The 16191-nt window shown below is 39.0% G+C and overlaps 2 protein-coding genes across 2 annotated transcripts in view; both read right to left on the bottom strand.

The window, feature by feature from the left end:
• VPS50 (VPS50 subunit of EARP/GARPII complex) overlaps positions 1-16191 on the bottom strand; it is a 71697-nt gene that overhangs the window by 26075 nt on the left and 29431 nt on the right. Inside the window, exons 10-18 of the mRNA XM_058678138.1 lie at positions 14722-14764; positions 13383-13481; positions 11148-11288; positions 9348-9480; positions 8734-8825; positions 7263-7357; positions 6864-6962; positions 4069-4159; positions 1596-1772 (exon numbers count right to left, since the gene is read on the bottom strand). Coding sequence (XP_058534121.1) covers positions 1596-1772; positions 4069-4159; positions 6864-6962; positions 7263-7357; positions 8734-8825; positions 9348-9480; positions 11148-11288; positions 13383-13481; positions 14722-14764 — 970 coding nt within the window. The remainder of the gene's footprint in view (positions 1-1595; positions 1773-4068; positions 4160-6863; positions 6963-7262; positions 7358-8733; positions 8826-9347; positions 9481-11147; positions 11289-13382; positions 13482-14721; positions 14765-16191) is intronic.
• LOC118758164 (large ribosomal subunit protein eL36-like) lies at positions 178-441 on the bottom strand. Its single transcript, XM_036493634.2, has one exon. It carries the CDS (start codon positions 439-441, stop codon positions 178-180), a length of 264 nt encoding a protein of 87 aa, XP_036349527.2.

Here is a 16191-nt window from a genome sequence, read left to right as displayed (position 1 = left end):
CTCTCTCCCTCCCTCCCTCCTTCCCTCTCTGTATATCTGTCCCTCCAACAAACAGTAAATACATCTTAAAAAATAGTTTGCTCAGTATAAATACTTCAAATATACCAGTGATAACTGGTAGTATAATGATGAATTAACAAAGTTTATGTCAAGACCTTTTAGTTACAGAAGCTGGAATTAAGTATGGAAGGTTTGTTTTTTTTTCCTATGCCACAGTTCTATTTCCAGGGTGCGGGGCCGGGGACAGGCTGCCTCTGGGTCCTTCTTGGCAGCCACCTTGCGCATGGCGGCCAGCACGCTGCTCAGTTCCTCGCGTTTCCGCATGAACTCGGTGTGTTTGGTCAGCCGCCCGTGGTGCCGGCTGTGCCTCAGCTTCCACACGTTCCTCGTCACCTTGTGGCCTTTACTGAGGCCGACTGCCAAGGGATAACGCACAGCCATGGCTGCCCGAGGAGGAAGTTATGGCAGTGTTTTTAAAAATAAATCCTTGCTATATAAAAAGATCCCAAAACAAAGACACAAAGAAAAGTTCAATGGATTTTTGTCAGAGTTTCCATTTCCGTTTAAATCAAAACTGAAAGTCACAGTGGGTCTCCTGAAAATTACGAAGATCAAAAAGTCTCATCAAGTAATGTTCCTGGCCAAATAGAGTCATCTCTTGGAACCATGAGGACCGGCTCCAGAATCACCACACGTGGATGCTGAAATCCCTGACACAAAGCAGCAGGGCACCTGCATCTAACAGGAACACAGCGGAAGGTGTATGCTACAGATCCCCTTCAGGTTACTTACAACACCTACACAAGGAAATACTGCGTGAATAGTTGTTATATTGATTGTTCAGGGAACAGTGACAAGTGAAAAGGTGTACTACTTTTTAATACCTATTTGGTGAATTAACAGATGAAGAAACACAAATATTGGCTCTGGATGGGGGGGACTATGTGTTATTAAAACATCCTATAGATGATTGTAAAGCAAGCATTTTCCTTGTCATAAATATGGGGAAACAGAATAACAAAGTGAAAATAATTTACCAGGGGCTACAAAAGACTAACAAACACTAAATGTCATATTTCTAATCTTTTCCACTAGCCCTCAAACCGTTTTCACTAGCTTATATTCCCTCACTAACATGGATCTTGATCCACTCAAAATGTTAAATTGTGGTACTAATTGTGGTATAATCCTAAAAATATCCTTACCAAGGTACCAAGTACAGCATCACACTCTCAGATGCTGGCACTTTAACAATTCACTTAGCTACCCTGGAATGGAACAGAGCGAAAACAGAGGACGATCTATTCCCTTACCCATCTGTATGGTAAACCATATACTCACTAAAGAAATTACACTTCTACTCAATAAATAATCTGATAAGAACATGCAGAAAATTGAGAGGCAAAACTTACTACTCAAGAGGACAACGTCAATGGGGCATATTATAAAATCCTTACGTACACAGCAACACCACATGCACGTCAGTGCAGAGGGAGGGAGGCAGGTGGCAGGCAAGTGAATGCATGTGGTAAATTATCTTTGCTCAGTGCGTCCAACACATGTGGTTCACAACACGCTGCAAGAACACGACCTACCCCATTAGAAGCCAGGACATCCTCTGTTTCATCATCCCTGTGATTGGCCTGAACTTCAAACGGGTTGCCACCACTGCAGTACTGCTCAAATAAGGTGACCGTTTTTGAAGAAGTTGATGCCAGCTGCTTACTAGGTGAAACTGATGGGGAGCGAGACTGCTCCAGGAATTTAAACTCCTACACAGTAGAAGAAAACAAGGCAGATACATCTGAACAACAGTAAAATTCAACTTTATAAATATTTTCCATTAATAAAGAGTCAATAGTTTAAAAAAATGGCTGTTTTTTAGGTCATTCATGTTGAAGTCTCACAAGTTGTCTAAAAATAAACCTGGAAACACACATGTAAAAATTTTGTAAAGTTACTTAGAATTACAATTTATTTGAAACTATTTTTGGCGTACTTTAAGGAACCACACAAACTTTTTTTTAAATAACATGAAATGATTTCTTCCAAAAATTTCAATGTGCAGCAAAGGTCCCTGTTGGATAGTTTTAACCTATACAGTCATTCATGAAAACCACTGGTAAATTAATAACTTCTTACTCACACAAATACTTGCACCACTAAAGACACTCTATATATCAAAAGCAAAGCATGAACTGTATATCTTCCTGTTACACTGATATCTATCATTGACTTTTCTTTCTATGCCAACAAGCAGACATCATAACCCATGGCTGAAGCGTCTTAAACTGCAAGGTTGCTATTAATAACATTATATTCCATAATTTCCTAAACAGTGAGCAGAATGTCATTTGGCTTCCCTGTATCCTAACTTCCTCGTCAGTAAAATGGAAGATCAATCTAGATTTTTCCACATGAAGACACTGAGGCCAACAGCAGAGGCCCGGTGCCGAGCACAAGATCACGAAGCCAGTGAGCGGGCAGATGGGGAGCACGAGGGTCACTCGTACAGTTCCACTGAGTTACAACACTTCGTGAATCATCACAGACATGTAATAAACATGCTCTCTTATAGAAAAAGATCACAACTTTTTTACACTACATGACATTCTTTAAAAGTACTTATTAGCTCTTAAAGAACACACAGACTTGCACTTTAAATGATGCACTTAGCTCCTGTTATATTTCAACCACGCATGAAACAGATCCATCACAGTGCTAGAGAATCATGTCTTAACTTTTATAAACAGAGACTGAACATGTCAGTCAGACAAAAACAAAAAAAAATCTAGTGCCCAAACCACAGGAATATATACGTCATGTGGATACCGAAGCTGTGAAGAGCTTTCCAGGTTACTATTTTAGAGGAAATTAAGACACAACTGAAGGAAAACATTTTATTGTGTCAGCTAAAAAGTCTCAAAATTACCCTAGGCACACATGCAAACACTGATGGTTCTGTCAAACTGAAAGTCAAATAAAATTGTTTAAACAGATCTTCTAAAACTAGTGTTCAACTTACAGTTGTGGATAATGCTAAAAAACTATTTTCATTATTTTAATAACTATAAAGTTATCTGTTACTTTGATATTTAGTTATGCTATTTTATTAATGCTAAAATTCATAGAATTTGATTAGCACACATTAATCAACATGTTTCTATGTATTAATATTTCTGAATTAGTAAGTCAACAAGATAGAAGCAGAAAAACTAGACAATATGAACCCAATGACAATACCATGAAAAAAACTTTCCAGAGTAAGAAAGGGCCCCTAGAAAGTCATTCTTTCCAACAGCAAAATCAAACACACTGTGCCTCCTGATGAGGGATCTCCCTGATCAGGGATCTATGGATCTTCCTGACCGGGGATCTCCCTGATCAGGGATCTATGGATCTTCCTGACCGGGGATCTCCCTGATCAGGGATCTATGGATCTTCCTGACCGGGGATCTCCCTGATCAGGGATCTATGGATCTTCCTGACCGGGGATCTCCCGGTGCGCCCTGCACTTCGACTCTTAGTTTCATACAGCACAATGTTTCATGCAGGAGCATCATGCTGCAACTCGATTCAATCAAGGGAAAAAACCAAACCAGGTAAGGACTTTTACACAGACTGCACATTCTATTCACAATTCAAGGAGTCAATTAATAAGTAAAAACCAGTTAGAAATCATTTTTACAAGTCCCTGTTCTATTTCTGGGACATTTCCTCATTATAGAAACATTTACAAATTGCAGTATGGTTAGGAACATATTTTTTCCTTTAAGAAATGAAAAATATGCTACAACTAAAGCAGTAGATTCCCTCCTGAATTCAAAACGAAAAAAGCATTTTAATTGTGACTCATTTCAGAAGTTTCCCTGATGTGTGTAAAGTAGCTTTTGTACAGAAACAGATTTTCATAACCATAAAAGGTTCGTTCTTGTTAAGAGGCTGACTTTGAATGACGTTGAAGGAGGATACAATACTGCTCCTTAATATTTTTGTAAATGCTGTCACATATTCAGGTTTGTAAAATAAAATGACTACAAGATGTCTTTTTTCTTAATAAACACTTACATGAAGTTGTAAGATGCTGAAATTTGACTTAACAGGACAGAGTTCCCAGGTCTCATTCTCTAAGAACATTCTCAGTTCATCAAGTCGTGTTCTTAAAGAAAAAGCACACAGGTGAGAAAATTCTGTATGCAAGAACTGAGGAAATACTTACAATGCAAATAATCCTAGAATTATGACGATCACAGTAAACATTGAGAACTGAATCAGTAACACAGAAAAATGTATACTCCTGAGAATATCTTATGATTCTTAAAAGTTCTCGCAAATATTTACTAACCCTTATATAGTTTCAGCATATTGCAAAAATAATGAATGTGCAGGAAATGACTGCTCTATTCAGGGACTGACCTAAAACTCTGTCACCAACTCATGAGTTTAAAATATTCTTAGCTAACTATGTATCAATGCCAAAACACAGAGAAAGAATTCACAGATACAGGAGATCATTACTAATAAACCATTTACACTAAGCAGCACAGACCTTAATCACACTTTGTAAGCCACACAGCAGGAAGGTTATTCATCCTGGAAGAAAGACTCTGAGCTCAGCATTTATGTTTATGCAGCTTTTACAAATTAAATTAGCAGGTAAAACACACGTGTTCTCAACATCCCACTAATCACTAGGTCATGCTGATTTCTTTTTCCTCTAATAATGTCACTCTTAATGTCTACCTTGAGTAAACCAATCCTTCTAGTTGAAAAAAAAGTCAGTACCTACCCTCTTTCCAACTACAAACTGCATTACAATGCAACAAAATGTAATTTAAAAAAATTCACCCATACTCAGTTCACAAAAGGCAATGAAGAGAGGTGTCTGTGAAACGCAAGAATTGCTCCAAACTCTAGAGTTAACACAGACTTCAGGTTAACTACAAGTTGTATAAAATAGAAAGGTGTGTAAGAATTTCAAAGGTACACCGACGCTCTAGAACTGAAGAACTTAATGCTTCCAAGCGGAAACCGGGTTCGTAAAACACAAGACTGGATGCAGCAGAAGACACGATCTGTGCACTCCACAAATCCAAGGAAAACTTCCAAAGTAAGGCAGAGATCGCAAAAAAAGAGAAACAGGAAGGGCCCCAAGAGATATGCACACAATGACAGTGAATGCAAAGAGAACTGAGCCTAAACAGGACCTGAAGAGGCAGGAGGCAGACATGTCCGAGAGCGACTGGGCCTCACATTCTATACAAAACATACTGAAATGCATCACAGATCGAAGGTTAGAAACAACAGTATAAACTCTACAAACAAGAAACAAACAAATGACAAACAAGAAAACAGTGCAATTAAAAAGGGTAAAAACTCTGAACAGCCATTTCTGAAAAAAGAAGATGTACAACTGGCCAATAAACACAAAAAGATGCTCAAACAGCATTAGCCACCAGGGAACCACAAACAGAGCACACGAGGATAGCAGTAGACAGCGACAGACAATTGTTGACAAAGTTTTGTAGAAATGGGGAACTTCTTCCAGCACTGCTGGGAATGTAAAATGGCACAAGATTGTAGAAGACAGTCTAGTAGTTCCTCACAGCATTGATCAGGAATGAGCAGAGAACCCAGCAATTCTCCTGTTAGCGCCCTGTGACTAGCAAATTACAGTCACTCTGGGTGACTGAGAAACAAAAGAAATGAATTCACTCATGGTTCCTGGGGGCCAGAAGTCCAAATCAATATCACTGGGTTGAAGTCAAGCTGGTGGCACTTTTTCCAGAACCTTTTCCTGTCTTTTCCCGGTTGCTGCCCAACAATGAATTGTGCCCACCAAACCCCAATGCCTGCCTCTGGCTTCAAGTGCCTTCTCCTCTGTGTGTGTGGTTTTGCTTTGGATCTTGGCACAATCTCCCGGCGCCACCTTCTCATGTGTGTTGGTATTCAGGGAATTGCCCAGTGAATCCAAGGCAATTTCATCACAAAATTCTTACCATCACACTCGGGGACAATTTTTTCCCTCAAATAAATTAGCATTTGCAGTCTTCAGGGATTAGAACTCTATGTGTGTGTGTGTACAGTGTGCAGAGGAGGGAGTATATACTTTTCTTCACTGATACACACTCCTAGGTATATATTATGAATGAGGAAAGAAAGCACAATTTCAAATTCTAGTTCACTGGAATCAAATAACAGCAACAACATGATCATTTGCTTGTAAAAAAGCAAAATTTCAGAATAACCAGTGAGGCGATTCAATTCAAATGACAAAACGCACAGACTGGGTTTTACAGACAGATCTAATTAACACTGGTTCCCTCTCATCCTCACTATTAATAAGCACACCATTACACAGACTATTACTCCTCCACCTTTCTGCACTCCCTAATCCATTTCTGCTCACTCTCTGAGGAGTCAGCAGTGACCATTTTGCTAGGCAATGCATGTACGATCTTGGCTTTGAAGCTAGCTTCTCAGTAAGGCCTGTTTACTCCTAAGAGATGTTTTCAGCACCTCTCACTGGAGGCTTCTCTACTAGCTTGCCTGCTCCACATGCAGGTGTGCAGTAGCAGCCAACTTCCTTCAATGAGCCCTGGTTTCACACTGAATCAGGTCACTACTTACTTCTATATCTTGAACCCCTCAAGAAAAAAATTAGTATTTACAATGAATAATGAAAACGTCTTATTTTGTAACTTGTAATTTACAAGTCCTTAGTCCTAGAGAATTACAGACAACATGCTCAATCCTATTCAAAAGTAATTTTTTCAAGTCAGTTACTTTTATAAGCATTAAGCATTACGCATAGTGCTCACACTCCCTCAGTCGGCCTGCTGGTTTACCACGAGGGTTCTTACCTATGATAGTTCTTGAAATAATTGACACTTTGCTTTCGAATAGACTCCTGCAGAACTTCAGACTTGCTACCACAAAATTCTTCTCCAACTTGCATCAACCTAGTAATAAAGAAAGGTTTATGTAAATTTCAGCAATATCTTTTTTCCCCTGTAAAGAGAGCAAATCATGAAAATGTGGACATTTGAAAAAATTTCTAAAGATCACAATCCTATTATGGCTTACAAGCAAGCAAAGGGTAGAACTACTCAAACATACACACAAAGCAGCAGCAGCTCAGATTATAATGCGCAACTGTGTTAATTTCCACAAAGAATTTAAACATAATTCATTAATTCATGCTTTCTCTATCACAGTGGAATGAATCAAACTAAAGAATAAGACAAGATCTCAAACACTACCTGCTGATTATGTCCAAAACAAAGATGAAATCATCATATTTGAATATAGACAAGTCAGTTCCAAGCAAGTAGGTTTTCACTTTTAACTGCACATCCTGTAAAATGAATAAACGAAACATTTGATGAACTCAAAAAAGTAAGTCACTCTTTTATGGTTGTAGATTATAATGAAGCAGGAATATGTTCTTTCTTAACTGCTAATATTTTGTAGTTACACCAAAGCCAACACCTTTATGGGCAATATAATAGAGAAAATTCCCTATGTATCAGATACTAAATGGTAATGATCACAGTAGTCATTGCATTTCCATCCAACATAAAACACACACACACACACACACACACCCCTTAAGAATTATATCCTCACACTGGAAATTAGGACTAAAGTCACTTTAGTCAAGCATGGCTTGGTTGGTCAAAAATACCAATATAATCAGTTAGAAAGTAATCAAAAGAATCAAAAGACACTTTGCATGTAGTGGTTGTATCACAGTGCCTCAGTCTGAATGCAGCTCTGCTCCTGACCCCAGCTTCCTGCTCACCCAGACCCTGGGAGGCAACAATGATGGCTCAAGTCACTGGGTTCCTGTGACCACCACAGAAGGCCTGGATTGAGTTTCCGGCCTTGGACTCCAGCCCTGTTCAGTCCATGGTACTGCGAGCAAGTGTGCAGTGAACCAGCAGGTGGCTGCACTCTGAACCTGTGATTCTCAAAATAGCTTTTTAAAGACATCATTTATTTGAGAGGCAGAGCTGCAGAGAGTAAGGGAGAAATGGAAAGGGGCAAAGGGAGAGAGACCAACCATCTGCTAGTTTACTGCCCAAACAGCCACAACGGCTGGGCCCGGACGAGGAGTTCAGACCAACCATCTGCTAGTTTACTGCCCAAACAGCCACAACGGCTGGGTCCGGACGAGGAGTTCAGAGCTCCAAATGGCTCCCAAATGGCTCAAGAACCTGGGCCACCCTCCGCAGCCTTCCAAGGGGCATTAGAACAAGCTGGACTGGAAGTTGAGCATCAGGGACTGAAACCAGTGCCCAGGATACTAGTGCTTAGACGGCAGCCTAGTCCAATATACCACAACATGGTCCTCAAAACAAAACAACAGGTTAAAGTAATTAGAAAGATCATTGAAATGACATCCCACAGGACATAAAAAAAGCCCGATAGCTTTTATGTTTCTTTGTTTTTGTTTTTAAATTGCAGCTCTGTTATGTCAGGAAGGTAGGTAGGTAGATGGGAGGAGGAAGGGGGAAGGGCAAGGAAGAAAAGGGGAGGGAGGAAAGGTCATCTTAGCTGCTTCTGTGACCACAGGAATCTGTTCTGCTTGTATTAATAGCACGCTACCATGAAAACTGAAGAGAAATATGCTTTAATTATCAATGCATTTACTGTGAACCTGAGAATGTAGCGTACTGATCAATTCCTTGAACAATAAAACATTTTAAAAATAATTTAAAAAAGCCAAACCTGCCATATTCGTGTAAGTCCATGTTCTAACTTCTTTTTTATATAGCCACGATCAAAATTTGTTTCTTCAGTACCCATAGTATTACTCCCTTCTGAAAAGAAAAATTGGCATAGGGATTTAGGTTTACTTTAATATTTGTCACTCAGAGATATATTTTAAAGCATATTTTGAAATGAAATTCTAAGACCTGCTGCATTCTCAGGAAGGGAGGCTCTGATTGGCAAGTCTCAGAATCTCATTCACAAGTACAACTTCCACATTAGCAAAACACCTCTGGACCGTTAGTAATCATGTAGCACTAACTTCAAAGTAAATCCTCACTGAGCAGCATCTTATCTAGTTCACAATGAACAATATTACAGATAAAATTATTTTTAAAAAGCAATTTCTCAACAATTCTTCCCTAAGACCATCAGCACACACACACCAACTGCCCCTTGAAGAGTCCTCAGCCCAGGTAATCCCCAAAGCCAACGCAGTTTTTATGGTAGCTGGGTTGGATGCACATTTAACCTATGGCCACTATAATCCCCCAAAGCACAACTGCTGTCTTCTTTCTTCCTACTCTATAGACACGTGGCATATTTCTGGTTTGCAAAACGTCATGGCCTACCAGCAACAGCAGCGGTCTCCTCGCCGTCATGCCTCTCATGCCACTCCATAGTGCTGTAGTAACTGAGCATGACTTCCCAAAGGGCTTTGCATAGGTCCGCAAGGCACGGGATGTAGCTGTCTGGCGTGACATGCTGAGGAAAACGAGGGAAGCCAGCTTTAAAGCACATCACAAACTCATTAAAAAGTGGCTGACATCCATAACACATGAACTGAAAACTTAACAATGATTCACCAAGTCAAGAAAAGAACTCAAGCATAAAAAGCAAAAACAAAAACAAAAAAGCTACAAAATAAAAAACAAACTCATCAACTACATAGCCAAATTAAGTTACTTCTTTACAGGTCATTTTCTCTTTCCTGAGCTCAACTTTGCGTAAGTCTACATTTATATTATACAAATAAATTTAATCTAGGGCCATCTCAACATTTGTCCTGGAAAATAACAGAAAGGCAGAATTAGTTATATTTTTCCCAAAGAAAAAGCATTACCACACAAATAATCGCATTATAGTCCATCAATTAATTTCGATTATACTTACTGACAATTAACAATCCAGAAAATTGAAACTTGGACCCACTCCCTTCTTTTCTCCATGCATCCACTGACTAGCTACATTATTTTTCCATTTATTCCAGAAAAGGTCCTTTATTATGATAACTGTAAAGCATTTGCTGAAATTTAATGGGTTTGAATAAGACATACACACAGAAATAAACATATAAAATATTTTCAAAAAAACTTGAAATTGCCTAGTGACCTTATAGTTGTATTTCTTCTCACTAAACTGGTTCAAATGTAACTAAGTCACAGTTCTATTAAATCACAGTGCACAGCTAAGCCTCCCAGCAGATCCTACATTTTATTATTATCAACTATTCACACATACAATCTGATAAGAGCGCCAGACTAGAGATGATCCTTGCCTACATTTACATTCTAAAAGAGAAACAAATGTTGAAATCATTCGGCATAAACCCATAGATTACAACACATTGCTTAAAGAAAAAGTGCAAGCAAATAATGTTTTTGGTGGATTCAACCCCAGATTGAACACTTAAAGACCATGCTGGCTGCAAAGTCAAGTCTCTTCACCTTCAGACGGGGCTACTCCCCTCCGTATCATGCACCCAACTGGTTTCAGCTTTCAAAAAAGACAAGTTCTACTCAAGTTTTTAACAACTTGCAAGCAATATTTTCTAATACCTTCATGAAAATTACTATCAATTTCAAATAGAAACTATTATGTCACACACTTGGGTGAAACAGAACAAAAGGATCCAAAGAAACCAAAGAAGAGCCAAATAATTACATACCTAGTCAAAAACTACAAGGCCACATACAGTATATGCCAGCTTGGCCATAAGTCTGACCTCCACTTGCTGCTAATTTGTACCCTGGGAGACTTCAAAATGACAGCCCAAGTGACTCCTTCCCGGATGCTACACAGGGCACCTCCCATCTCCTGCCTCAGCTCAGCTCAGCTCTGACCCTTAGGAACACCCAAAATGCAATCATAGAAGAAAATTCAGGGCCTGAAGGACACGATTAAAAGAAGCAATGAGAGGCCAGTGTCCATTTAAAAGCAACTAATACGTGCACGCATGGCTACCATGGCTATTGCTATCTGCGCGACAGTTTTCCAGCTTCTGTAGAAGGAATGTAGAAAAGGGAAAAATTTTGAGAAAGCACTTGTTTTCACTATAGTAGCAGCTTTGAATTGGAGGCGTGAAAACAAGGGGAATATAAATTTACAATCCAAGAATGAGATGCAGGGACAGGAAGTGAGTGACAACATACTGTGCAGAGATCTTTATACTGCAGTTTCTGGAATTTTGTATCCGTGTTGCCCGCACAGAGTTCCACGTAGCCAAGGACAACTTGGAACACAGTATTGTGAATGGCTTGAGTGAAGTGCATATGAAGTTGATCCATTGCTGTCTATGGGAAGAAAAACACACAGCATAATTTCATTATTAACTACAAAGTAATTTCACTTATTCAGATGAATGAATTTCAGCAGATTGAAAAAACACAGGGAATAATCTTTACCTGCAGCTTTATAGCTTTATGTAATTCCTGCATTCCCAGGAGTGACTGCAGAGCAGACAACCCATAACCTAGGCACCAGGACACCGTCTCCCTTCCCCCACGAGCAGTGCGACCCCTGACTGCACTCCATGGCTCTGTACTCACAGCTGACACTCGGCCTGCTCTCTCCCACGGCCAGCATGACCACAGCTCCGGAGCCCCTCTGCCAGCAGCCACTCCCCTACCTCGTGGTCCAAGGCACTACACTCCAGGGTCACTGTCTCCAGGAAGCCTTTCCTGCCCATCCTCTAAAAATCAGTACTTCTCACTTTACCCACCTACTCTGATTTCTATTTCCTTGTACCACATGTAACCACCTAAGGTCACGTTCATTTATTTTGGTAATGCTTGTATGCTCACTGGAAGGTGTAAGACATTAGAGAATATACGCAGGCCCCTATGCAATGTACAAAACAGGCATCAGCTATTTTTTAAGGAATTCAAGAGCCTTATGAGGAAAATTAGTAGTTACAATCCTATTTTTGAAGGCATTTAGAAATATCCCTTAGAACTGTCAAGTGTCTTGTATTTTTCCAAGGTACGGTTTAAGAAATAAAAATTAGTAGATATCAGTAAACTACCAAATTTATTTTTTCAAATTACAAAAGGTAGAACTTGATAAAGTCTTAAATTTCCTTCTTAGAGATAGACTATTTAAGGGAAGAAAACCTTTACATTCATGTTTAAGTATTATCTAGACAAATACATAATTTTGTAATCACAGAAGATAAAACTGTCAAGCCACGGTACCGTGTTCAAGTTTTTCAAGGAAACCTTGGCCAATAAAAATATTCAAAGCCATGCAACTATGAGAAAATTTATGGGATTTGGCGGATAACAGGTAAATAGAACCCTATGAAAAATCTGGTAAAGGCAGTAGACCTTTTTAATAGATAAATGCACACAAGTTAGATACTATCTTAAGTGATTCCAATCAGAGTTCCTGAAGATCCAAACTGAGAAGTCTTGTTTCATAATCAAGAGCTGAAGTGAAAGAGATACACAGTCTGTCAGTAAATCATCTTGTAAAGCACTTTACTTTGGGCCCAGTGCATTAGCTAATCCTCTGCCTGCAGTGCAGGAATGCCACATGGATGCCAGTTCTAGTCCTGGCTGCTCCATTTCCTGATCCAGCTCCATGCTATAACCTGGGTGAGACATGGTCCAAGCCCTGGGCCCCTGCACCCACGTGGGAGACCCGGAAGTAGCTCCGGCCTCCCAGCTTCAGATCAGCCCAGCTCCAGCCATTACAGTCATCTGGGAAATGAACCAGCAGATAGAAAATTTCTCTCTTTAACTCTTTCAAACAAACAAACAAACAAAAAATTAAAACAAAAATAATAAGGGTAAAATTAAAAAAACCACTTTTAGATTTTTACTTGTTGATTTTGAAAGGCAGACAAAGAGACAAAGATACCTCCCCTCCACGACTCACTCCTCAAATGCTCCCAAGAGCCAGAGCTAGACTAGATGGAAGGAAGGAACGAGGAATTCAACCCAGGCCTCCTATGCATGTGGCAAGGACTCGAACACTCGGTCCATCACTCACTGCCATCCAGGGTGCGCATCAGCAAGAAAGCAGAGTTGGAAGTAGAGCCAGGCCATGACCCACACACTTGGCTATGGGATGCAAGCATTCCAAGCAGCATCTTACACACTGTGCCAATATCCAGGCCAACATTTTTTTAAGATGCATAAAAACATGAAAATATTAAACCTGAAAACACTTCTTAGCTCCAAAAAAAGTTTGTAGTGTTTTAATTACATTACATATACTCAATTTACACAAACAACTGTTACCACCATAAATTCGGTAGAATCATATATTTCACCACATGAATTTTCTCAAGAATATTCCATTAATAATATTCAGATTTAGAATAACTCATCAAGTTCCACGCATTCCTGATTCAGAAAAAAAGCAAACATGCTTTTGAAACAGACCTGTGTCTTGCCAAGTAGTCGATAAGCCTGCTGGACCTTGGTATAATGGTTAACATCAAAATTCTTGCAGATTTTGGAAAGGGCCACATCCAACTGTTCCTACAGAATTCAAAGGGGCAACAAGAAGTGATTAAGAAATAACCCTTTCAAGGGAGAGAGACGCAAATATTTCAACCAATCTAGTATCTAAATGTATTTATTATCACACTGGATTTAGTAGTCAAAAACAAGAGTAAGTGAAATTAGAAATAAATTGGAGTTGTAATTTCTTAGTAATTATAGTCCAGATTACTGAGGTATCATTTCTATGCCATGAAACTTAGGCCTATTGTTTCCCAGTGAAACAAAGTAAAGAAATCTCATTTTTTACTTTTACTTAACTTGCATCCTCAAATATTACATAAATTCTTACAACTATATTAACTGACTTTTGGTTATATTGAAAAATGGAACATTCTTTTTATAAAACACTGTTAAGTAATTCTCAATAAACTTAGAACGAACCTGAGAGTACACACCTCAAGGTTAGGCATTTCTGTCTAAAAGCACTGTCTGTTTATGCAGTTCTGCTTCAACGGTTTCATTTTTACATAACAAAATTCTATAAATGTATAGCGAAATACATGTTCATAGTAAAAAAATATTGAGCTCTCAGTAGAAAACCATCATTAAAAATACCCAGGGAATTTTTTACTTAAGGGATTCAATGGAGTTGTTTGTGTGACTATCAAACTGGCATTCCAACCACTAGCAAACAATTACTTGTGATCAAAAGCTACTCTCATGGGTCACTTGAAAGTCTAACCTCACCAAAATAAAAAGCAGAAGAAATTGGATAATTCCTATTAACTTAATTAGCACAAAAGCCCTACATTTGCAAAAACTACAGCAGTTAGAGATGGACTCCGTGCATGTGTGCTGGTGGCCAAAGGAGGTCTCCCTCACACAGCAAAACACGTTTTCCCTTCTGGCTTCTAGAATTTTGATGAACTGATATGAGAGCAAACCTTCTGGGACAGTTCTCATCAGCCAATAATTACAAACAAGTAACCTGACTCACAAAAAAAAGGCACCTGATAATAAAAATACAGTCAGTATGCATTTCAAATGAGGCTATATGGATGACTGACAATTTGGAAATTTTCCTGGAAATGGTTATTTTCTTAAAAAAAAAAAATCACTGTTTTGACGTCCCATAATTCCAAAAGTGTTACTGTGCTTCCAAGCTTAACCATTGGGCACTCCAAATGGAAAACAATTTGTAGTGATATAGAAACATCAGGAGAGATGCCAGGTCAGCTGTGCTCGGAAAAGTTGTTTATGACAAAACTGCTCTTACCTCGATTTGTTCTAGAGTGTCTTGCAGCTTTGAATTCAGTTCACTATTTAAAAACACAGAGAGTTAGATGTGTCTGTCTTCAAAAAAAAAAAAAAAAAAAGACAATCTAGTACAAAATGAAGATGTGACAGCTGAAAAAAATAACATTCCTACACCTACAGGAGGAAGAGCAAGACGGGCTACTGATTCTACTGAGAGTCCAGTAAGACACCACAGAGAAATAAAAGTGAAACAGAACTCAGGAGAGACAGCGCACTGTCAGCAGCAGCAGGGTACGCAGGAGCAGGCAACCTTCAACAGCCTATGGATAGGACTAAGAACTAAAGCATGAAAAATTACGATGATTTAAAAAATATAAGTGTAAGCTAATTAAGTTTAAAAATGAAGACTACTTATTATACCTCAGGCACAAATGATTAGAAAACAAAAACTTTCAAATACCATCTTAAAAATACCCAGAAAAATCTTGAAGTATTCATAAGAGTATATAATGTTCTACTTATTTCATTCACTTGAAATTCTAGACAAGCAGCAAGTCAATAACAGAAGCCCGCATAGTTAAAGGCAGTATAGGTAGAAAGCATTTTTAAGATTTTCCTTTAAAAAGATGATTATACTAAAATTGAAATGTAAGTGAGGTGGTCACAGAAGGTGGCTAGGAACTCGCATTTACTTTTAACATATTGGTTACTCATTACTATGTCAATTAATTCCATAATGATGTAAATTTTTGCTGATGGTATGTGGGAGCTTTCAATTGACTGGGATGATACTCTGCTGGCTCTGTCTTCAGATCAGAAAGGGTATACCTAAGAAGCCGTTGAACTTGACTGGACAATAAGATGCTGGACTCTATGTTTGGTATATGCTTGCAATGGGGGAATCTCAACTGAACTTGAGCTGTGGTTATGCAACAAGGTGGAGGAATCCACCATGGTGGGAGGGTTTGGGGAGGGAGGGGAGAACCCAAGTACCTATGAAACTGTGTCACATAATACAATGTAATTAATGAATTAAAAATAATAAATAATAAATTAAAAAAAAAGATGATTATAGGGCCCAGCATGGTAGCTCAGTGGCATAAGTCCTCACCTTGCACACCTGGGATTCCATATGGGCACTGGATCTAATCCCAACGGCCCTGCTTCCCATCCAGCTCCCTGCCTGTGAACTGGGAAAGTAATCGAGGACGGCCCAAAAGTTGGGACCCAGCACCCACGTGGGAGACCAGGAAGAGGCTCTGGGCTCCTGGCTTTGGACTGGCTCAGCTCCAGCTGTTGCGGCCACTTAGGGAGTCAATCAATGGACGGAAGATCTTCCTCTCTGTCTCTCTCTCTCTCTGTATATCTGACTTTACAATAAAAATAAATCTTAAAGAAAAAGATGATTATAGGCTGTCCAAAAAAAAAAATGAATGAATGAATAAGAGCAAATGGTTTCAAAATACCATCCCAAAAAAGGACATTAAAA

Source organism: Ochotona princeps, chromosome 20 (assembly GCF_030435755.1).
Source record: "Ochotona princeps isolate mOchPri1 chromosome 20, mOchPri1.hap1, whole genome shotgun sequence".
NCBI lineage: Eukaryota > Metazoa > Chordata > Mammalia > Lagomorpha > Ochotonidae > Ochotona > Ochotona princeps.
The sequence above is the reverse complement of the archived record's forward strand: the minus strand, read 5'-3'. Positions and strand labels throughout refer to the sequence as shown.

Excerpts from the sequence above, each read along its gene's own strand:
- LOC118758164 (XM_036493634.2), bottom strand. The coding sequence starts at position 441 with ATGGCTGTGCGTTATCCCTTGGCAGTCGGCCTCAGTAAAGGCCACAAG.